Genomic DNA, 24,309 nt, shown 5'->3' with positions numbered 1-24,309 from the left:
GCAAGATTAGCAAGTTTACTGATGATACGATGATAGGTGTATAAAATCATGGGAGGAATAGATCGGGTAAATGCACAGTCCAGCCCAGAGTAGGGAAATCGAGGACCAGAGGTCTTTGATTCATGGTGAAGGAGATAAGATTTAATAGGAATCCGAGGGGTAACTTTTTCACACAAAAGGGTGGTGGGTGTGTGGAACAAGCTGCCAGAGGCTGGGACTATCCCAAGAAACAGTTGGACAGGTACATGGATAGAACAGGTTTAGAGGGTTATGGACCAAGCGCAGGCAAGTGGGACTAGGGTAGCTGGGACTTACGGTGTGGGCAGGTGTGGGCCAAAGGGCCTGTTTCCACACTATCACTCTGACTCTATGAGACCAGACTAGACTTACCCAGGGCGACTCGTGCAGCAGAAGCATCATAGTTAATCCAGAATGAGACCCAGGACAGGATGGTGATGAGGATTGAGGGCATGTAGGTTTGCAGGATGAAGTATCCGATGTTCCTCTTGATGCGGAAACTGAGTGACAACCGAGGGTACGAACCTGAGCAGCAAAACAGAGATGAAGGAGGTCAGTAAACACCGGTCAGTAAACACCCGGTCAGTAAACACCCGGTCAGGTCAGTAAACACCCGGTCAGTAAACACCCGGTCAGGTCAGTAAACACCCGGTCAGTAAACACCCGGTCAGGTCAGTAAACACCCGGTCAGTAAACACCCGGTCAGGTCAGTAAACACCCGGTCAGTAAACACCCGGTCAGGTCAGTAAACACCCGGTCAGTAAACACCCGGTCAGTAAACACCCGGTCAGGTCAGTAAACACCCGGTCAGGTCAGTAAACACCCGGTCAGTAAACACCCGGTCAGGTCAGTAAACACCCGGTCAGTAAACACCCGGTCAGGTCAGTAAACACCCGGTCAGTAAACACCCGGTCAGTAAACACCCGGTCAGTAAACACCCGGTCAGGTCAGTAAACACCCGGTCAGTAAACACCCAGTCATGTCAGTAAACACCCGGTCAGTAAACACCCGGTCAGTAAACACCCGGTCAGGTCAGTAAACACCCGGTCAGTAAACACCCGGTCAGGTCAGTAAACACCCGGTCAGGTCAGTAAACACCCGGTCAGTAAACACCTGGTCAGTAAACACCCCGTCAGTAAACACCCCGTCAGTAAACACCCGGTCAGTAAACACCCGGTCAGTAAACACCCAGTCTGGTCAGTAAACACCCAGTCTGGTCAGTAAACACCCAGTCAGGTCAGTAAACACCCGGTCAGTAAACACCCAGTCAGGTCAGTAAACACCCGGTCAGTAAATACCCGGTCAGGTCAGTAAACTCCCAGTCAGGTCAGTAAACACCCGGTCAGTAAACACCCGGTCAGGTCAGTAAACACCCGGTCAGTAAACACCCGGTCAGTAAACACCCGGTCAGTAAACATCCGGTCAGTAAACACCTGGTCAGGTCAGTAAACTCCCGGACTGGTCAGTAAACACCCGGTCAGTAAACACCCGGTCAGTAAACACCCGGTCAGTAAACACCCGTCAGTAAACACCCGGTCAGTAAACACCCGGTCAGGTCAGTAAACACACGGACTGGTCAGTAAACACCCGGTCAGGTCAGTAAACACCCGGTCAGTAAACACCCAGTCAGGTCAGTAAACACCCGGTCAGTAAACTCCCGGTCAGGTCAGTAAACACCCGGTCAGTAAACTCTCGGTCAGGTCAGTAAACACCCGGACTGGTCAGTAAACACCCGGACCGGTCAGTAAACACCCGGTCAGGTCAGTAAACTCCCGGACTGGTCAGTAAGCACCTGGTCAACAAACACTGCCCTGTCGCAGTGTCACAAACACCCACCCTGTGCGGCCCCAGTAAATGGTCATTAAATGTCGGACAGCGCTGTTTACAGCAGCAACAGCGGTGCCTGACGGAGGATGTGCCGGCCAAAGATCATAGAGCCTTTGGTGCTGGCTCTGGGCAGGGTCCAGAGGAGGTTTACAAGAATGATCCCAGGAACGAGTGGGTTAACGGATGATGAGCGTTTGGCGGCACTGGGCCTGTGCTCGCTGGAGTTTAGGTTGAGGGGCTGCCGGTCCTCACCAGGGGATTGTAGCGGCTGTGTGGTCGGGGTAACCTGATTAAAGAGGGGGAAGGGGCAGACATCACCACTGATGGGTCTTCTTGATCATGAAGTAAAGTCAAATAAAATCTATTTGTGTAAAAAAAGTGGTCAGGCAGGGAGTGAAGCTCTTCACCCATGCCCCGCCACTTGCTGACATCACATCAGCCCATTCTGTGAGCTGAGGCTGGGGTTTCTGACATTCACAGACGTCCACACCTTGTCCTCTCCCTGTTACAGTGATGGCCATAGGTCAGCCCCAAAGCCCATCCCGATGCGGAGCTGGGAATTGCAAGATGTTGCCAGGACGGGACCTTCATGCTGAGATGTGGACTCTGCTCACCTGTGGCAAAGACCACTTCCTTGGACACAAGCCTCAGCTCAACGATGGTGAACTGTGGGAGCTCCAGGTTGTCCACTCCAGTCACCGCTGTATCTCCACCTTTCCAGTAGAACACAATGTCGTCTGTGGTGTAGCCATCTAGGGGGAATGGAAGATGCAATGAATTGGACCAATTCTCTCCAGCTCTTCACCACTGGGCTCTGATCATCATTAATCATACAACTAGAATCACAGCGGCGAAGATGCAAAGATTCCCCTCTACCTCGAGCCCAATCTGTCAAGCTCTGCCCATGTCCCACCTCTCACCCCCATCTCAAGAACCCATCTTGCTCTGGCTTCACAATATTCATAGATGTTTCATCAATCCAGAGATCACATCACCTCATCCCTCTCCACACCCACGCTCCTGGGATACCTCAGGATCTTGTATTCCAATCCAGTGGCTACATTTTGCTAATCTTTTCCCATTCCACGCAGAGGGGGCCATGTGGCCCATCAGTCCCTGCTAGCTCGCATCCCACTACTCCCCTCTCTCAAACCAACCTCTCAACTCCATAAGGAGCATTGCCGAGTGTAAACAGCAGGTTCATCTCTGAAGGGTCTTGACCTGAAACCTCGCCTATTTCTTTTCTCCAGAGATGCTGTCTGACCTGCTGATTTACTCCAGCTTTTCGTGTCAAAGTTCATCTCAGTACCTCTCCGGATTGTGGGGGAGGTTGGAGAGCTGGGCAACCCAAACTGTAGTGGACAACTATTCAGAGACTGGACCTGAGGTCACTGAGTGTTGCCCCAACCTCAACAAAGACCTTAAACAAGAGAATAAGTCAGTGCACAGACTAATCTCACCAATTCCCCTAGACCTGGAGCTGAACACAAGCACTTTTACACTATATTGGTGAGATTACACCAGGAACGTGGACAACCCCTGGGATTCCTGAGCTCTCTATCACAAGGGCAACACCTCCAAAGGGCAAGACCTCACTCTTGCTCGGATTAAACTCCATCTGCCATTTCTGTAGCTGATCTACATCTACATATTCCTCACAGCCAACAACCTCAGTGTCATCTACAAATTTAGTAAACAATCTGCATACATTTACATCTAAATCATTTATATATATATATCACAAACAGTAGAGGTCCCAGCACAGATCCCAGCAGAACTCCACTGGTCACTCCAGCCTGAACTCCAGTAAACCATTTCTGAATCCACGTGACCATGTCACTGTTAATCCCTTACATCCTAATCTGGATTAGCCTACCACAAGGGACTTTATAGAATGCTTTACTAAAATCCATGTGACCACATCCACTGGGCCACCATCATCAATCACTTACATCACCTCCTCAATAAATGTGATCATTAGTAAATCATAACAAGGCCATGCTGACTGTCCCGAATTAACCCATGTCCAAATGGGAGTAAATCCTATGGGAAGAATCCTCTTCAATTGCTTCCCTTAAAGACATCCTCTATCCCTTGACATCTCCACCCAATCGTTGACGCTGCAGTTCAGAATAAGGTGCCAAATTGTGATTGAGAAGCGTTTGAACTGGCACTCAGCTGTCGTGAAAGCTACAAGTGACTGGGCTCAGAGTACGTACAACTTTCTATTTCCAGCGTGCAGTTCTGTTGGTCCAAGGGATAGCGTCTCAGATCCATCATACAGGCAGCAGTGGTGGTGATCCTGGAAGAGAAGGGACGTCATTGACTACAGCTCCAAGAATGTCCTGGCGAGGAACACTGTCAAACCTTGAGCTCAATCTGTCCGTGTGATTCACACGGGATTAGGAACCACAACCCAAACCCGTCATTACATAGAGACAAGGTGCAGGAGTAGGCCATTCAGTCCTTCGAGCCAGCACCGCCATTCAATATGATCATGGCTGATCATCCACAATCAGTACCCCGTTCCTGCCTTCTCCCCATATCACTTGATTCCATTAGCTACAAGAGCCTTATCTAACTCTCTCTTGAAAACATCCAGTGAATTGGCTTCCACTGCCTTCTGTGGCAGAGAATTCCACAGATTCACAACTCTCTGGGTGGAAAAGTTTTCCCTCATCTCAGTTCTAAATGGCCTACCCCTTATTCTTAAACTGTGACCCCTGGTTCTGGACTCCCCCAACATCAGGTATAATTTTTCTGCATCTAGCCTGTCCAATCCCTTAAGAATTTATATGTTTCTCGAAGTTTCCTCTCATCCTTCTAAATTCCAGTGAATACAAGCCAGTCGACCCATTCTTTCATCATATGTCAGTTTCGCCATTACGCTGCACTCCCTCAATAGCAATAATGACCTTCCTCAAATTAGGAGATGAAAACTGCTCACAATACTCCAGGTGTGGTCTCATCAGAGCCCTGCACAACTGCAGTAGGACCTCCTTGCTCCTAAACTCAAATCCTATCACAATGAAGGCCAACATGCCATTCTCTTTCTTCACTACCTGCTGTACCTGCATGCTTACTTTCAGTGACTGATGGACAAGGACACTCATGTCTCGTTGTACCTCCCCTTTTCCTAATCTGACACCATCAGATAATAATCTGCCTTCCTGTTCAGCTCACACTGCCACCCAGCTTTGTGTCAGCCGCAAACTTGGAGATGTTACATTTAATTCCCTTGTCTAAATTGTTAATATATATTGTAAATTACTGGGGTCCCAGCATTGAGCCTTGCGGCACCCCACGACTCACTGCCTGCCATTCTGAAAAGGACCCGTTAATTCCTACTCTTTGCTTCCTGTCTGCCAACCAGTTCTCTATCCATGTCAATTCCTTACCCCCAATACCACGTGGTCTAATTTTTCACATTAATCTCTTGTGTGGGACCTTGTCAAAGGCTTTTTGAAAGTCCAGACACACCACATCCACTGGCTCTCCCTTATCCATTCTATTTGTTACATCCTCAAAAATTCCAGAAGATTAGTCAAGCATGATTTCCCCTTCATAAATCCATGCTGACTTTGACCGATCCTGTCACTGCACCGCTCTAACATCTTTAATAATCGACTCCATCATCTCCCCACTGCCGATGTCAGGCTAACTGGTCTATAATTCCCCGTTTTCTCTCTCCCTCCTTTCTTAAAAAGTGGGGTAACATTGGCTACCCTCCAGTCCACAGGAACTGATCCAGAGTCGAGAGAACATTGGAAAATGATTACCAATGCATCCACGATTTCTAGGGCCACCTCCTTGAGTACACTGGGATGCAGACCATCAGGCCCTGAGGATTTATCTGCCTTCAGTCCCAACAGTTTACCCAACACCATTTCCTGACTAATGTGGATTCCCTTCAGTTCCTCCCTCCCACTAGATCCTCAGTCTCCTAGAATTTTTGGGAGATTGTTTGTGTCTTCTTTAGTGATGACAGAACCAAAGTACTCGTTTAACTGGTCTGCCATTTCCTTGTTTCGGCTCGTTTCTTTCTTACGGTTAGAGACCGTAATCTACAACCCAAACCGGTCCCCACATGATGTCTCCAGCACGGAAACAACCCAAGCAGAGAGGCAGTTACACATCAGGTCAGAGTACTGGAGTAACTCAGCAGGTCAGGCAGCATCTGTGGAGAACATGGATAGGTGACGTTTCACAGAGTGCTGGAGTAACTCAGCGGGTCAGGCAGCATCTGTGGAGAACATGGATAGGTGACGTTCTGAGCCAAGACCTTCTTCAGTCTAGTCAAGGGAGGTTCCTGCTGCTGCAAAACCCATTGGGTGTTGAAGTTTGCCCACTGGCATCTCCAGATCAAGGTCTTGCTAGTGTTATACTGGCCAATGAAACCTGAAGCCTCCTCCTAGACCGCCCACACCTTCCCCGACCCCCCCACACCCTCCCCGATTCCCCCCCTCCCCGACCCCCCCTCCCACAATCTCCCCTACCCCCCCTCCCACAATCTCCCCTCCCCGATCCCCGCCTCCCGACCCCCCCTCCCCCAATCTCCCCCTCCCCGATCCCTGATCCCCCACACCTTCCCCGATCCCCCCCCGATCCCCCCCTCCCTGATCCCCCACACCCTCCCCGATTTCCCCCCCCTCCCCGACCCCCCCCTCCCCGATTCCCCCCTCCCCGATCCCCCCTCCCCGATCCCCCCCTCCCCAATCTCCCCATCCCCATCCCCCAATTTCCCTTCCCCGATTCCCCCCCCCTCCCCCAATCTCCCCCTCCCCGATCCCCCCCTCCCCGATCCCCCCCTCCCCCAATCTCCCAATCCCCGATCCCCCCCTCCCTCAATCTTCCCCTCCCCCTCCCCCAATCCCCCCCCCTCCCCAAATCCCCTCCCTCCCCACATCTCTCTGCTTCACCTCAAACATGGAGAGGTTTACTGTTAAACATGGTGGTTATGGAACAATGAACTTCTTGCTGCTGTGGCTTTATAGGCCCATAAACATAACAAGACGGATAAATATAGATTATCTATGGAAATAAACGATACCTGATTCGATGTGTCATGGTAGCGACAGATATCTCAGCCCCCATTCACCAGCAGCTCCATCAGTAATGTAACTATTCTGTGGTTTGATGATCAATGAAGCGGCCTCATCAATAACAAATGTCGTGTGTCAGCCAGGCGCGAGGTGTACTTGTCAAGGCAGCATTTAAACGTCTACTTTGGACATTCCACAAGATTATTATTGTCCTGTTCCCCTGCCCACATCACCCTGCGCTCATCTTTGACCAGGAATCAAGCTGGACCAGACTGGACCGGGACATCTCATCGGCCTTGGTGGACCGAGCGAGGCTCACCAGGACTTCCCTGGCCTTGTATTCTCAGCATCCCAGATGTTTTGTGGCCACACTCCCCATTGCACCTCAGGTGGACCAGGTGATTTACCTAGCCCAGGTAGACAGATGGAGTTACCTGGAAGATCCATCACCTATCCACAATCTCCAGCCCAGCTTTGGCAACTCGGCAACGACCGGCAGTCCGCACCCGGCCTTGTCCAACTCACCCCCTCTTGCACCGAGTCTTTATACACATGCCCTCCCTTTCCCCATCTCCCACCTCCCCTACTTCCATCTCCTGACAATCTCTTCACATCAGCTCTTCTCTCCGTTCTCCGTAACTCTTCTCTTCCTCCCCCACCCCCACCCCCAAACTCCTACCTGCCCCCACCCCCAAACCCCTACCTGCCCCCACCCGCCCCCACCCCCAAACCCCTACCTGCCCCCACCCCCACCTGCCCCCACCCCCACCTGCCTCACCCACACCTGCCCCCAACCCCCACCTGCCCCCACCCACACCCGCCCCCTCACCGCCCCCTCACCAACCCCCACCCCCACCCCCTCACCAACCCCCACCCCCTCCCCCTCACCCCCTCACCCCCTCCCTCACCCCCTCACCCTCACCCACCAATCACAGTCTGCGTACCTCCCTTGACTAGACTGAAGAATGTCTTGGCTCAGAACGTCACCTATCCATGTTCTCCACAGATGCTGCCTGACCCGCTGAGTTACTCCAGCACTCTGTGTCTATCTTCGATGATCTTCCTAAACTCCTTTCAGATCTGTCCTTACTTGGATTTCCAGCACCTCTTTGATGAACCTTGGACTATCCTTGCTGGCTTCACCATGCACTAAACATTACTCCCTTATCATGTATCTGTACAAACAGTGAACGGCTCGATTGCAATCATGTATTGTCTTTCTGCTGGTACACAAAAATGCTGGGGAAACTCAGCGGGTGCAGCAGCATCTATGGAGCGAAGGAAATAGGCGACGTTTCGGGCCGAAACCCTTCTTCAGACTGATGGGGGGTGGGGGGGGAAAGAAAGAAGGAAAAGGGGAGGAGGAGGAGGAGCCCGAGGGCGGGCGGATGGGAGGGTGGGAGGAGACAGCTAGAGGGTTAAGGAAGGGGAGGAGACAGCAAGGGCTAGCCAAATTGTCTTTCTGCTGACTGGTTAGCACGCAACAAAAGCTTTTCACTGTACTTCGGTACACGTGACAATAAACTAAACTAAACACGCACCTGAGCCCATACAACACTATAACACCGGACAGGTGACCACTCACCCGAGCCTGTACAACACTCACCTGAGCCCATACAACACTATAACACCGGACAGGTGACCACTCACCCGAGCCTGTACAACACTCACCTGAGCCCGTACAACACGGTGCCATCGGGGTGCAGCCGGATCATGCGGTTCTTCACTGTCACCCCATGCAGGAAGGACTTCTTGTCGTTGAGGAAGTAGGTGTCAGGCAGCCAGAGCTGGTCTGCCACGCGGTTGTCTAACGTCAGGTTGAGAGGGATGGCCGTGTACGAGAGACGCTTGTCCCGCCAACCTTGCTGGAAGTACATGGTGATGGTGTAATCCTGGGGACACAACACAGCAGGTGAAGACATCACTACAGCACTCACATCAGCCCATAGAGCACTCACCTGAGCCCATAGAGCACTCACCTGAGCCCAAACAACATTGTACAGCACCCACCTCAGCCCATACAGCACTCACCGGCTAGATGCAGGAAGATTGTTCCCGATGTTGGGGAAGTCCAGAACAAGGTGTCACAGTTTAAGGATAAGGGGCAAATCTTTTGGGACTGAGATGAGAAAAACATTTTTTACACAGAGAGTGGTGAATCTGTGGAATTCTCTGCCACAGAAGGTAGTTGAGGCCAGTTCATTGGCTATATTTAAGAGGTAGTTAGATGTGGCCCTTGTGGCTAAAGGGATCAGGGGGTATGGAGAGAAGGCAAGTACAGGATACTGAGTTGGATGATCAGCCATGATCATATTGAATGGCGGTGCAGGTTCGAAGGGCCGAATGGCCTACTCCTGCTCCTATTGTCTATGTTTCTGTCTATGTTTCTATGAGCCCATACAGCACCATTCCCAGACCAACCCACAGAGAGAGGCAAGTTAATGATTCAGGCCAGCTATGCATAGAACATACACCAGTGCAGCGTAGGAACAGGCCCTTCGGCCCACAATGTCCATGCTGAACATGATGGCAGGAGCAATGAACTGCCTGCACATAACTTGTTTTCCTTTAGTTCCTGCATACCCATGTGCCTATCTTAAACGCCACCACTGCATGCGTCTAACATGCCTGGAGAGATGATGAGCATATGGCTCTCAACGTGTAGTGGAGAGGTCTGCAGGCAGACAGAAGGAGTGAGAGTGGGGGCAGAGAGATCGGGGTCATCACTGATCCTGAGGTCGGGGCTGTGTGTGGGTTCCACAGCGTACGTGAGCTGAAAACGTGCAAGTGGGCCGCAGCTCAGGGGAGACTGACTATTCCGGGTAGTATGAAGCACATATGTAGATCAGCACCTCACTCACAGCATGTAAACCCTAGTGACAAACTCAGTCCTGGCCACTCCACACTGGGCCACTCCACACTGGGTCACTCCACACTGGGTCACTCCACACTGGGTCACTCCACACCGGGTCACTCCACACTGTCCTGGCCACTCCACACTGGGCCACTCCACACTGGGTCACTCCACACTGGGTCACTCCACACTGTCCTGGCCTCCCCCTCTACATTGGGGACCTGGGGTGGAGGGTATTGCACCGAGGTGTTCCCTGCAACCTGTTTCTCTCGCGGTTCACAGACTCGCCAGCCGCCTGCCACTTTTGCGGGCTGGAAGAGTCTGTGTACCACGTGTACATGGAGTGTGTGAGGCTGCAGCCACTGTTTAAATATCTAAAGGGGCTGCTCCTTGCCTTCTGACTGCATTTTTCACCCACCATCCTCATCTTTGGACACCCTGTGCGTAGGGGAGAGGGTAGGGCTGAAGATGTCCTGGTTGGGTTGCTCCTGGGCCTGGCCAAGCTGGCCATCCACGAGTCAAGGAGCCAGACAGCGGAGGGCTCTACCCGAGCCGGCTGCCTGCCCCTTTTCCGGGGATACGTCCGTGCCCGGGTGCGGATGGAAAGGGAATACGCCCTGTCTATGGGCACCCTGAGGGAGTTCCGCAACCGCTGGGCACCGAGGGGGGTTGAATGTATCCTTGACAAGGATTGCAATATAATTGTTTAGCAGTTGCTGAGCATATTTGATCGTCTTGTATTATGGTGGTGTATTGTTTTATTGTAGTGTCAATACTATTTTAATATTTGAATAAATATTTTTGATTAAAAAAAATAAAAATTAAAAATAAAAACAAATAAAAAACACTGTCCTGGTCACTCCACACTGGGTCACTCCACACTGGGTCACTCCACACTGGGTCACTCCACACTGGGTCACTCCACACTGGGTCACTCCACACTGTCCTGGCCACTCCACACTGGGTCACTCCACACTGGGTCACTCCACACTGGGTCACTCCACACTGTCCTGGCCACTCCACACTGGGTCACTCCACACTGGGTCACCCCACACTGGGCCACTCCACACTGGGTCACTCCACACTGGGTCACCCCACACTGGGTCACTCCACACTGGGTCACTCCACACTGGGTCACTCCACACTGGGTCACTCCACACTGGGTCACTCCACACTGTCCTGGCCACTCCACACTGGGTCACTCCACACTGGGTCACTCCACACTGGGTCACTCCACACTGTCCTGGCCACTCCACACTGGGTCACTCCACACTGGGTCACCCCACACTGGGTCACTCCACACTGGGTCACTCCACACTGGGTCACTCCACACTGGGTCACTCCACACTGGGTCACTCCACACTGGGTCACTCCACACTGGGTCACTCCAAATTGTCCTACTCTTTGTTTAACGTTACAACTGGCTTCAGAATTAATTGGCTGTAAAGCAAGAGGCTATAATTGCTCCTGCCTTTTACAAACTGGTTAGAGTGACCACAGCACTAACGTCACAAGTCGCTGCTGATGAGAAGGAGCTGAAACATCAGGCTAAGCACAGGGGCTGGAACGGATTGGTACATTGGCCTCTATCAGGCAGGGTAATGAGTTGGGAACTGGGACATATTGCAGTTGTATAAGTCATTGCTGTGGCCTCATTTAGAGTATTGTGTTCAGTTTTGGTCACCCTGTTACACAAAAGATTAGTCATTAAGATAGATTTACGAGGATGTTGCTGGGACTTCTGAGCTATAGTGAGAGATTGGACAGGCTAGGACTCTATTCCTTGGAGCACAGGAGGATGAGGGGTGATCTCATAGAGGTGTACAAGATCATGAGAGGAATAGATCGGGCCGTTTATCCAGGGGAGGAGAATCAAAAACATGAGGACAGGTTTAGGGTGAGAGGGGAAAGATTGAATACAAAGCTAAAGGAACCCGTTTCCACACAAAGGGTGGTGGGTGGTGGGTGTGTGGAATGAGCTGCCAGAGGAGGTAGTTGAGGAAGTTATGCTTCAAACAACAGGTACATGGATTGGACAGGTGTGGAGGGACATGGGCCAAACGGGGGACTGTGTAGATGGGGGCATGTTGGCCAGCATGGGCGAGTTGGGCCGAAGGGCCTGTGTCACAATGTGCACAGAGCATTGTTATTTATCTGCTGTCTACACTGACTTCCTGTGGTCTGTCTGTCTGTCTGTCTGTCTGTCTGTCTGTCTGTCAACAAGATTTACAGATCAACAGATAAATTGCCAACATCGTTCTGCCAATGCAATCAAGCATTGGAGGGAGAGGAGGTGGGGGGGATAGGGGGAGAGGAGGTGGGGAGAGGGGGGGGTGGGGGGAAGGGGAGAGGTGGAGGAGGGGGAGAGGAGGGGGGGGGAGAGAGAGGGGGGGGAAGAGGGGAGAGAGGGGGCGGGAGGGGGGGGAGGGGAGAGGAGAGGAGGAGGGGAGGGGGTGGGGGGGGGGGGGGGAGGGGGAGGGGGGGGGAGGAGGGAGAGGTGGGGGGGGGGGGGGGGGGGGGGGGGGGGGGTGGGGGGGGGGGGAGGGGGGGGGAGGGGGGAGGAGGTGGGGGGGGGGGGCGGGGGGGGGGGGGGGGGGGGGGGGGGGGGTGGGGGGGGTGGGGCGGGGAGGGGGGGGAGGAGGGAGGATGGGGGTGGGGGGGGGTGAGGAGGAGAGGAGGTGGGGGGGGGTGGGAGGGGGAGGGGGGTTGAGGAGGAGAGGAGGTGGTGGGTGGGGGGGGTGAGGAGGAGAGGAGGTGGGGGGGTGGGAGGAGGGTGAGGAGGAGAGGAGGTGGGGGTGGGGGGGGGGTGAGGAGGAGAGGAGGTGGGGGGGTGGAGAGGTGGGGGGGGGTGAGGAGGAGAGGAGGTGGGGAGAGGGGGGGTGGGGGGAAGGGGAGAGGTGGAGGAGGGGGAGAGGAGGTGTGGGGAGGGGGGGGATACGAGAAGGTGGCAGAAATGGTTTAATCGGGGTTCCTGGTGTGAACCTGCAGCAGCTGAGACGGAGCGGGTCACAGTTACAGGTGGGTTTATCGTCACATTTACCGAGAGCTACAATGAACTGGGTTCAATTAATCACCATGGGCGCTGTCTGTGTGGAGTTTGCACGTTGGGAGGTTAATGTTCCCCAGTGCAGGACATTCCAGGAGAGGCGTGGAGAGTCAATGGGATGTGGGTCAGAGGTCAGTGACCTGTGGCCAGATCCTCACCGGAGGACAAGTCTACAAAGTCCACCTGACAAGGAGTCTGGACCCACGTATGATCAGTGTGAAGGGAGCAGGGCAGCAGAGTCATGTCTGACCATCGCTCAGTACAATGATACAGATATCTCAGAGCTGAGTTTGAGCAGATATAAGCCACACACTGGAGGAAGGAGAGACTCACCCTACTGATATGAAACATATTACTATTCCTGGATTGGTGCAGTTTTATATCCCTGATCCTTGCCCAGCAACTGGTGTGTTGGGGGCTGCAGCTGCTTGAGGAGTGAGCCCATCCCACCCTCGCAAGGACCATCAGTGATGAGCAACAGATAACCTGATGGTTCTTTGCTGGAGAACTGAAGAAGATCAGACCCAAGTCAGAGTGTGCAGGAAGCAGCTGTGTGTATGAATGAGTGTTTGACAGCACCGGGCCTGTACTCGCTGGAGTTTACATGAATGAGGGGGGACCTCATTCAAACCTACAGAATAATGAAAGGCATAGATAGAGTGGATGTGGAAATGATGTTTCCACTGGTGGGAGAGTCTAGGACCAGAGGTCATAGCCTCAGAATTAAAATGCGCTCTTGGTGAGGAGGAACTTCTTTAGTCATAGGGTAGTGAATCTGTGCAACTCATTGCCACAAGGGGCTGTGGAGGCCAAGTCAGACATTTCACAGAGTGCTGGAGTAACTCAGCGGGTCAGGCAGCATCTGTGGAGAACATGGATAGGTGACGTTTCACAGAGTGCTGGAGTAACTCAGTAACTCAGCGGGTCAGGCAGCATCTGTAGAGAACATGGATAGGTGACGTTCTGGGCCAAGACCTTCTTCAGTCTAGTCAAGGGAGGTGCGCAGACGGTGATTGGTTCACTTACCACAGTCATAGACGGTTTCTATTGTAGCTTGACAAGATCTGGGTCTGTATTCCTTCAAGTTTATATTCCAGAGCGAGGGGAGATCTCAGTCAAACATATAAGGCCCAAGGAGACTTGACGGGAGATGTTGAGAATGGGGAGAGTCAGGAACAAGGGGCCACAGTTACAGGTCCAGGGGCCAGTCATTTCAAGCAGACGTGGGTAGAAATGTCCTTTCTCTGGTGAATAATCTCTGTGTGAATCTCGCCCTCAAATCCCTTTCAAATCTTCCAATCTCACCTTAAACCTTTGCCCCCTAGTTTTAGACTCCCCTTCCCTGGGGTATAGACTATGCACATTCACTTTAGCTCGGCTGCTGATGATTTTATAAACCTGTACGTCACCCCTCAACCACCCCATGGGAAATGCCCCAGTCTCTGCAACCTCTTCTCATAACCACCCCTCCATTCTCAGTACCACGGTGGCCAATCTTCTCTGCAGCCTTTCCAGTTTAATCCCATCCTCCCAACAGCTAGACACCAGAAGCTGCAGACAATACTCCAAATGTGCCTGACCAACGATGATGTACAGTTGTAGCATGATGTACCAACTACTTTATTCAATGCCACAACCGATGAAGGCCAACCTGTCGAATGCCTTCATCAACTTGTCGACACATGTCTACGCTGTCAGGGAACTTGCTCAAGTTGATTGATTGCGTCTGGAAAGTGGGATGTCTTAGAAGTGTGATGACAAGAGTTCAGGGCCAGAGGGTGCCACACATACAGTGTGTAAACAGGCCCTTAAGCCTAACCGGCCCAGACTAGCCCCATCTGCCCACACTAATCAACATGCCCCATCTACACTAGCCCCATCTGCCCACACTAATCAACATGCCCCATCTACACTAGTCCCACCCACACTAATCAACATGCCCCATCTACACTAGCCCCATCTGCCCACACTAATCAACATGCCCCATCTACACTAGTCCCACCCACACTAATCAACATGCCCCATCTACACTAGCCCCATCTGCCCACACTAATCAACATGCCCCATCTACACTAGTCCCACCCACACTAATCAACATGCCCCATCTACACTAGCCCCATCTGCCCACACTAATCAACATGCCCCATCTACACTAGTCCCACCCACACTAATCAACATGCCCCATCTACACTAGTCCCACCCACACTAATCAACATGCCCCATCTACACTAGTCCCACCCACACTAATCAACATGCCCCATCTACACTAGTCCCACCCACACTAATCAACATGCCCCATCTACACTAGTCCCACCCACACTAATCAACATGCCCCATCTATACTAGTCCCACCCACACTAATCAACATGCCCCATCTACACTAGTCCCATCTGCCCACACTAATCAACATGCCCCATCTACACTAGTCCCATCTGCCCACACTAATCAACATGCCCCATCTACACTAGTCCCATCTGCCCACACTAATCAACATGCCCCATCTACACTAGCCCCACCCACACTAATCAACATGCCCCATCTACACTAGCCCCACCCACACTAATCAACATGCCCCATCTATACTAGTCCCACCCACACTAATCAACATGCCCCATCTACACTAGTCCCATCTGCCCACACTAATCAACATGCCCCATCTACACTAGTCCCACCCACACTAATCAACATGCCCCATCTACACTAGTCCCACCCACACTAATCAACATGCCCCATCTACATGGAGCTCCCGTGGATTTTGAAGAGACAGCAACAAAGAGAAGCAGGAAAAAGCAGTGATTGGCTCTAGCCCGAGTGGGAGGAGAGTTAGAAGTGAGTCAGAGGGGGGAAACCATTTAAAACTAAGGAATTTGGTTGTAAATTGGTAAATTAGGCAACTTATCAGTCATAACTTATAAATAAAGTTATTATTATTATTATTATTAATATAAGCAAGACAGCTCTTGGGGAGCGGCAGTGAGGGAGCGGCCTAGTGAGGGAAGTGCCCTGTGAGAAAACTGCGAGTCTTTGGCTCGAGAGTCTTCGGCGAGGAGGCTACTCAAAATACTGCAGAGGGAGAGACGAAAGAAGGAGATGTCAGGCAAGCTGATTCAGTGCGATGCTTGCAGTATGTGGGAGGTCAAGGACACCGCTGGTGCCTCTGGCTGCTTACAAATGCGAGAAGTGTATCCAGGTAGAGCTCCTGAAGGACCGTGTTGGGGAACTGGAGAAGCAATTGGATGACCTCAGATTCGTCTGAGAAACTGAGTCGTTCCTCGACAAGTCCTACAGCAAGATTGTTACACCTAAGGTACTGGAAGAGAGAAGGTGGGAGACAGTGAGAAAGGGAGGGAAGCATGGAATGCAAAGGTCCCCAGGTGTTGTACCTCTTGTGAACAGGTTCACCCACTTAGAAGCTGTCGGGACAGAAGACGTGTTTACACTGAGCGGTGGACTGGCTTGCGATGCGAATAGGGCTGTTGAGCCAAAACCAAAAAGGCCAAAGTCAGGCAATGCCATTGTAGTGGGAGACTTCATTGTGAGAGGTACGGACAGGGGTTTCTGCGGCAACAGACGGGATGCGAGGATGGTGTGCTGCCTACCTGGTGCCAGGATCCAGGATGTCACGGACAGAGTGCAGAAAATCCTCAAGGGCGAAGGTGAACAGCCGGAAGTGGTAGTGCATGTCGGCACAAACGATGTCGGAAAGAAGGGGATGAATATTCTGCAGCGTGACTTTAGAGAGCTCGGAAAAATGCTGAAAAGCAGGACCTCCAGGGATGTTATCTCCGGTTTGCTTCCAGTTCCTCGTGCTGGCGAGAACAGGAACAGGGAGATACGGGACCTGAATGTGTGGCTGAGGAACTGGTGCAGGGGGCAGGGATTTAGATTCTTAGATCACTGGGATCTGTTTTGGAGCAAGGGACGGATTGCATCTTAACAGGTGGGGGACCAGCATTCTGGCAGGCAGGTTTGCCACTGCGACACAGGTGGTTTTAAACTGAATAAAGGGGGGTGGGGTGTCAAATGGGATAGTGGAGGATGGAGTTAAAGGGTAAGAGATTAACGGGAAAGGAAGCTCACAAAGGGATAGGAGAGTATGGCCAAGTGTAATAGGGATCGATGTGAAAGGTGAGATGCGTAAGGAATTAAAAGTATTGTATATGAATGAAGTATCAGAAGTAAAGTAGATGAGCTTGAGGCTCAGTTAGAGGTTGGTAGATATGACATTGTGGGGATTACTGAGACGTGGCTGCAGGAGGATCAGGCCTGGGAACTTAATATTCAGGGTTATACATCCTATAGAAAGGACAGCAGGTGGGCAGAGGAGGAGGGGTAGCTCTGCTGGTGAGGGATGGAATTCAGTCCCTTGTGAGGGAAGACATAGGGCCTGACGAGGTAGAGTCACTGTGGATTGAGATGAGGAATTGTAAAGGCAAGAAGACTCTAATTGGTGTTATCTACAGACCCCCAAATAGTAGCCCGGATGTAGGGTGTAAGTTGCAGCAGGAGTTAAAACTGGCATGTAACAAAGGTAATGTCACTGTGGTGATGGGGGATTTCAATATGCAGGTAGACTGGGAAAATCAGGTTGGTTCAGGACCCCAAGAAAGAGAGTTTGTAGAATGCCTCCGAGATGGATTCTTAGAGCAGCTTGTAATGGAGCCGACCATAGAAAAGGCAATTCTGGATTTAGTGTTGTCCAATGAACCAGATATGATAAGAGAACTCGAGGTAAAGGAACCGCTTGGAGGTAGTGATCATAATATGATTAGTTTTAATCTGCAATTTGGGATGGAGAAGTGAAATCGGAAGTGGCAGTGATGCAGTTGAACAAAGGGGACTATGAAGGCATGAGAGGGGAGCTGGCCAAGGTCGACTGGAAAGGGATCCTAGCAGGAATGACGGTGGAACAGCAATGGCAGGAATTTATGGGCATAATCCGGAAGATGCAGGATCATTTCATTCCAAAAAGGAAGAAAGATTCTAAGGGGAGTAGGAGGCAACCGTGGCTGACAAGAGAAGTTAGGGATAGAATAAAACTAAAAGAAAAGATGTATAACACAGCAAAGAGTAGCCGGAAGCCAGAGGATTGGGAAACTTTCATAGGACAACAGAAGGAAACAAAACAGGCAATACGGGCTGAAAAGATGAAGTACGAAGGGAAGCTGGCCAGGAATATATAGAAGGACAGTAAAAGCTTCTTTAGATATGTTCAGGGAAAAAGAGTAGCAAAGTCAAATGTGGGTCAATTGAAGGCAGACACGGGTGAAATTATTATGGGCAACAAGGAAATGGCAGAAGAGTTGAATAGGTACCTCGGATCTGTCTTCACAAAGGAAGACACAGATGTACTGGAGGACAGAGGATCTAAGGGGGTAGTGGAACTGAAATAAATTTTCATTCGGTGAGAAATAGTGTTGGGTAGGCTAATGGGACCGAAGGATGATAAATCCCCTGGGCCTGATGGTCTGCATCCCAGGGTCCTCGGGGAGGTGGCTCTAGAAATAGTGGACGCATTAGTGATCATTTTCCAATGTTCAATAGATTCAGGATCGGTTCCTGTGGATTGGAGGATAGCTAATGTTATCCCACTTTTCAAGAAAGGAGCGAGAGAGAAAACGGGGAATTACATAGAAACATAGAAACATAGAAAATAGGTGCAGGAGTAGGCCATTCGGCCCTTCGAGCCTGCACCGCCATTCAATATGATCATGGCTGATCATCCAACTCAGTATCCTATATCTGCCTTCTCTCCATACCCCCTGATCCCTTTAACCACAAGGGCCACATATAACTCCTTCTTAAATATAGCCAATTAACTGGCTTCAACTACCTTCTGTGGCAGAGAGTTCCAGAGATTCACCACTCCCTGTGTGAAAAATGTTTTTCTCATCTCGGTCCTAAAGGATTTCCCCTTTATCCTTAAGCTGTGACCCCTTGTCCTGGACTTCCCCAACATCGGGAACAATCTTCCTGCATCTAGCCTGTCCAACCCCTTAAGAATTTTGTAGGTTTCTATAAGATCCCCCCTCAATCTCCTAAATTCTAGCGAGTACAAGCCGAGTCTATCCAGTCTTTCTTCATATGAAAGTCCTGACATCCCAGGAATCAGTCTGGTGAACCTTCTCTGCACTCCCTCTATGGCAATAATGTCCTTCCTCAGATTTGGACTCCAGGTGTGGTCTCACCAAGACCCTGTACAACTGCAGTAGAACCTCCCTGCTCCTATACTCAAATCCTTTTGCTATGATTGCTAACATACCATTCGCTTTCTTCATTGCCTGCATGACTACTTTCAATGACTGGTGTACCATGACACCCAGGTCTCGTTGCATCTCCCTTTTTCCTAATCGGCCACCATTTAGATAATAGTCTGCTTTCCTGTTTTTGCCACCAAAGTGGCTAACCTCACATTTATCCACATTATACTGCATCTGCCATGCATTTGCCCACTCCCCCAGCCTATCCAAGTCACCTTGCAGCCTCCTAGCATCCTCCTCACAGCTAACACTGCCCCCCAGCTTCGTGTCATCTGCAAACCTGGAGATGTTGCATTAAATTCCCTCATCCAGATCATTAATATATATTGTAAATAGCTGGGGTCCCAGCACTGAGCCTTGCGGTATCCCACTAGCCACTGCCTGCCATTGTGTAAAGGACCCGTTTACTCCTACTCTTTGCTTCCTGTCTGCCAGCCAGTTCTCTATCCACATCAATACTGAACCCCCAATACCGTGTGCTTTAAGTTTGTATACTAATCTCTTATGTGGGACCTTGTCGAAAGCCTTCTGAAAGTCCAGATATAACACATCCACTGGTTCTCCCCTATCCACTCCACTAGTTACATCCTCGAAAAATTCTATAAGATTTGTCAGACATGATTTACCCTTCATAAATCCATGCTGACTTTGTCCAATGATTTCACCACTTTCCAAATGTACTGCTATCCCATCTTTAATAACTGACTAGCAGTTTTCCCACTACCGACGTTAGACTAACTGGTCTGTAATTCCCTGTTTTCTCTCTCCCTTTTTAAAAAGTGGGGTTACATTAGCTACCCTCCAATCCTCAGGAACTACTCCAGAATCTAAAGAGTTTAAAAAAATTATCACTAATGCATCCACTATTTCTGGAGCTACATCCTTAAGTACTCTGGGATGCAGCCTATCTGGCCCTGGGGATTTATTGGCCTTTAATTCATTCAATTTACCTAACACCACTTCCCGGCTAACCTGGATTTCACTCAGTTCCTCCATCTCCTTTGACCCGCGGTCCCCTGCTATATTCGGCAGATTATTTATGTCTTCCTTAGTGAAGACGGAACCAAAGTAGTTATTCAATTGGTCCGCCATGTCCTTGTTCCCCATGATCAATTCACCTGTTTCTGACTGCAAGGGACCTACATTTGTTTTAACTAATCTCTTTCTCTTCACATATCTATAAAAACTTTTGCAGTCAGTTTTTATGTTCCCTGCCAGTTTTCTTTCATAATCTATTTTCCCTTTCCTAATTAAGCCCTTTCTCCTCCTCTGCTAGTCTCTGAATTTCTCCCAGTCCTCTGGTAGGCTGCTTTTTCTGGCTAATTTGTACACTTCATTTTTTGCTTTGATACTATCCGTGATTTCCCTTGTTATCCACGGATGCACTACCTTCCCTGATTTATTCTTTTGCCAAACTAGGATGAACAATTGTTGTAATTCATCCATGCAGTCTTTAAATGCCTTCCATTGCATATCCACCGTCAACCTTTAAGAATTAATTGCCAGTCAATCTTGGCCAATTCACGTCTCATACCCTCAAAGTTACCTTTCTTTAAGTTCAGAACCATTGTTCTGAATTAACGATGTCACTCTCCATCCTAATGAAGAACTCAACCATATTATGGTCACTCTTGCCCAAGGGGGCACGTATAGACATAACATAGAAACATAGAAAGTAGGTGCGAGAGTAGACCACCAGGTCCGTCGAGCCCGCACCGCCATTCGCTCATGGCTGAACACTAAACAGACACACTTACCCACAAACAGTAGACACAAGACACAGAACACAAGACACTACCCTCCCCTATATACCGCTATCACCCCTCTCCACCCCAAGAACCGCGTGATCTCCTGGGGGAGGCAAAAAACCGGATAAAAACCCTGGTCCAATTCGGGAAAAAAATCCGGGAAATTCCTCTCCGACCCCAATCCAGGCGATCGACACTTGTCCAGGAGATCACTCAGGTCTTACTATACTAACCATACCTAGGTCCATATCCCTGCCCTCTCCCCGTAGCCCCTTATCCCCTTGGCAGCTAAAAAATCATCTATTTTAGACTTAAATATATTTAACGTTTCTGCTTCCACTGCTCCCTGGGGCAGTGAATTCCATAAATTAACCACCCTCTGGGTGAAGAAGTTCTTCCTCATCTCAGTTTTAAAAGAGCCCCCCCTTATTCTGCGACTATGTCCCCTAGTTCTAGTTTCCCCGATCATTGGGAACATCCTCGGTGCATCCACCCGATCAAGGCCCCTCACGATCTTATATGTTTCAATGAGATCGCCTCTCATTCTTCTAAACTCCAAAGAGTAGAGTTCCAGCCTACTTAACCTTTCCTCATATGTCAATCCCCTCATTGCAGGAATTAATCTTGTAAACCTTCGCTGCACTGCCTCCAGGGCTAGTACATCCTTTCTTAAGTATGGACCCCAGAACTGTACACAGTATTCCAAATGTGGTCTCACTAATACTGTGTACACGTACAACAAGACTGCTAACTGACCCTTCCTCATTACTCAATACCCAGTCTAGAATAGCCTGTTCTCTCGTTGGTTCCTCTACATGTTGGTTTAGAAACCAGTTACAGACCAGTTAGCCTGACTTCGGTGGTGGGAAAGAAGCTGGAGTCAATTATTAAAGAGGTAATAATGGGGCATTTAGATAGCAGTAAAATGATTAGTCCAAGTCAACATGGATTTATGAAAGGGAAATCATGCTTGACTAATCTTCTGGAATTTTTTGAGGATGTGACAAGTAAAATGGATGAAGGGGTGCCAGTGGATGTAGTGTATCTAGACTTTCAGAAAGCCTTTGATAAGGTCCCGCAAGGGAGACTGGTGACTAAAATTAGAGCACATGGTATTGGTGGTAGGGTGTTGATATGGATAGAAAATTGGTTGGCAGACCGGAAGCAAAGAGTAGGAGTGAACGGGTCCTTTTCAGATTGTCACGCAGTGGCGAGTGGAGTGCCGCAAGGCTCGGTGTTGGGGCCGCAACTGTTTACCATATATATTAATGATTTGGAAGAGGGAATTAGGAGCAACACTAGCAAGTTTGCGGATGACACAAAGCTGGGTGGCAGTGTGAACTGTGAAGAGGATGCTAGGAGGTTGCAGGGTAACCTGGACAGGTTGAGTGAGTGGGCAGATGCGTGGCAGATGCAGTATAATATGGATAAATGTGAGGTTATCCACTTTGGCGGCAAAAACAAGGGGGAAGATTATTATCTCAATGGGGTTAGGTCAGGTAAAGGGGAGGTACAGCGAGACCTGGGTGGCCTTGTACACCGGTCACTTAAAGTTGGCGTGCAGGTACAGCTGGCAGTGAAGAAAGCTAATGGAATGTTGGCCTTCATAACAAGAGGATTTCAGTATAGGAGTAAAGAGGTTCTTCTACAGTTGTATAGGGCTCTGGTGAGACCACATCTGGAGTATTGCGTACAGTTTTGGTCTCCTAATTTGAGGAAGGACATCCTTGTGATTGAGGCAACGCAGCGTAGCTTCACGAGATTGATCCCTGGGATGGCGGGACTGTCATATGAGGAATGATTGAAAAGACTTGGCTTGTATTCACTGGAGTTTAGAAGGATGAGGGGCTATCTTATAGAACCATATAAAATTATAAAAGGACTGGACAAGCTAGATGCAGGAAAAACGTTCCCAATGTTGGGCGAGTCCAGGACCAGGGGCCACAGCCTTAGAATAAAGGGGAGGTCATTTAAGACTGAGGTGAGAAAAAATGTTTTCACCCAGAGAGTTGATCACAATGAATGGTGGTGCTGGCTCGAAGGGCCGAATGGCCTCCTCCTGCACCTATTTTCTATGTTTCTATGTCTGTCTAAAGTTTAAAAACAGGTTTACCCAGGTAGGGCCCACGGTATATAACACATCCTTCCCCAAGTCACACACGGTAGAAAACACATTCTCCTCTTCAATAATTCCTCTCCTCTAGTAACTCAACATAAATAACATAATTGTTACTTGGAATTCAGGGAAGTAATAATGTATCACCGAGTGTTATATGTTGCACCAGGCTCCCATTCCCACTGAATACTACACTTCCCATTACAGCACAGAGTGAATAACACATGATCATCTTTACTGTACGTGATGTGGAACATCCCTGTGTAATACACACCCCTCTACACGAGGTAGTCCATCCCTGTGTAATACACACCCCTCTACACGAGGTAGACCATCCCTGTGTAATACACACCCCTCTACATGATGTAGACCATCCCTGTGTAATACACACCCCTCTACAAAATGTAGACCATCCCTGTGTAATACACACCCCTCTACACGATGTGGAACATCCCTGTGTAATACACACCCATCTACACGATGTAGACCATCCCTGTGTAATACACACCCCTCTACACGATGTAGAACACATCCCTGTGTAACACACACCCCTCTACACGATGTAGAACACATCCCTGTGTAACACACACCCCTCTACACGATGTAGAACATACACATCCCTGTGTAATGCACACCCCTCTACATGATGTGGAACATCCCTGTGTAATACACAACTACACGCTCTCCGCTAACATTGTACCTGTAACTGAGAAGGTAATCACATTACACACCCTAATGCACGACTCCTTGTAACCACGGCTCACACACAGCGTCACACACACACACAGGGTCACACACACACACACACACAGAGTCACACACACAGTCACACACAGCCACAGTCACACACACACACACACACACAGTCACACACACAGAGACACACACACACACACACACAGAGTCACACACACAGTCACACACAGTCACAGTCACACACACACACACACACACAGTCACACACACAGAGACACACACAGAGACACACACACACACACACACACAGAGTCACACAGTCACAGTCACACACACACAGTCACACACACACACACAGTCACACACACAGAGACACACACACACACACACACACACACACACACACACACACACACAGAGTCACACACACAGTCACACACACACACAATCACACACACACAGTCACACACACACACACAGTCACACACACACACAGTCACACACACACAGACACACACACAGTCACACACACAGGGTCACACACACAGGGTCACACACACACACACACAGGGTCACACACACAGAGTCACACACACACACACAGGGTCACACACACAGGGTCACACACTCACACACACACAGTGTCACACACACACACACACACACACACACTGGTGAAGCACATTCCCACATTGTACACTT

General features: G+C 50.0%; 1 protein-coding gene across 2 annotated transcripts in view; it reads right to left on the bottom strand.

Annotated features, from left to right (window-relative positions):
* Positions 1–24,309, bottom strand: part of LOC116979271 (gamma-aminobutyric acid receptor subunit beta-4-like) — a 51,338-nt gene that overhangs the window by 7,820 nt on the left and 19,209 nt on the right. For both annotated transcript variants that reach the window (XM_033030883.1, XM_033030884.1), the window contains 4 exons: positions 8,559–8,779; positions 4,065–4,147; positions 2,460–2,597; positions 391–543 (listed from right to left, as the gene is read on the bottom strand). In XM_033030883.1, coding sequence (XP_032886774.1) covers positions 391–543; positions 2,460–2,597; positions 4,065–4,147; positions 8,559–8,779 — 595 coding nt within the window. The remainder of the gene's footprint in view (positions 1–390; positions 544–2,459; positions 2,598–4,064; positions 4,148–8,558; positions 8,780–24,309) is intronic.

Source organism: Amblyraja radiata, chromosome 12 (genome assembly GCF_010909765.2).
Source record: "Amblyraja radiata isolate CabotCenter1 chromosome 12, sAmbRad1.1.pri, whole genome shotgun sequence".
Taxonomy (NCBI): domain Eukaryota; kingdom Metazoa; phylum Chordata; class Chondrichthyes; order Rajiformes; family Rajidae; genus Amblyraja; species Amblyraja radiata.
The sequence above is the reverse complement of the archived record's forward strand: the minus strand, read 5'-3'. Positions and strand labels throughout refer to the sequence as shown.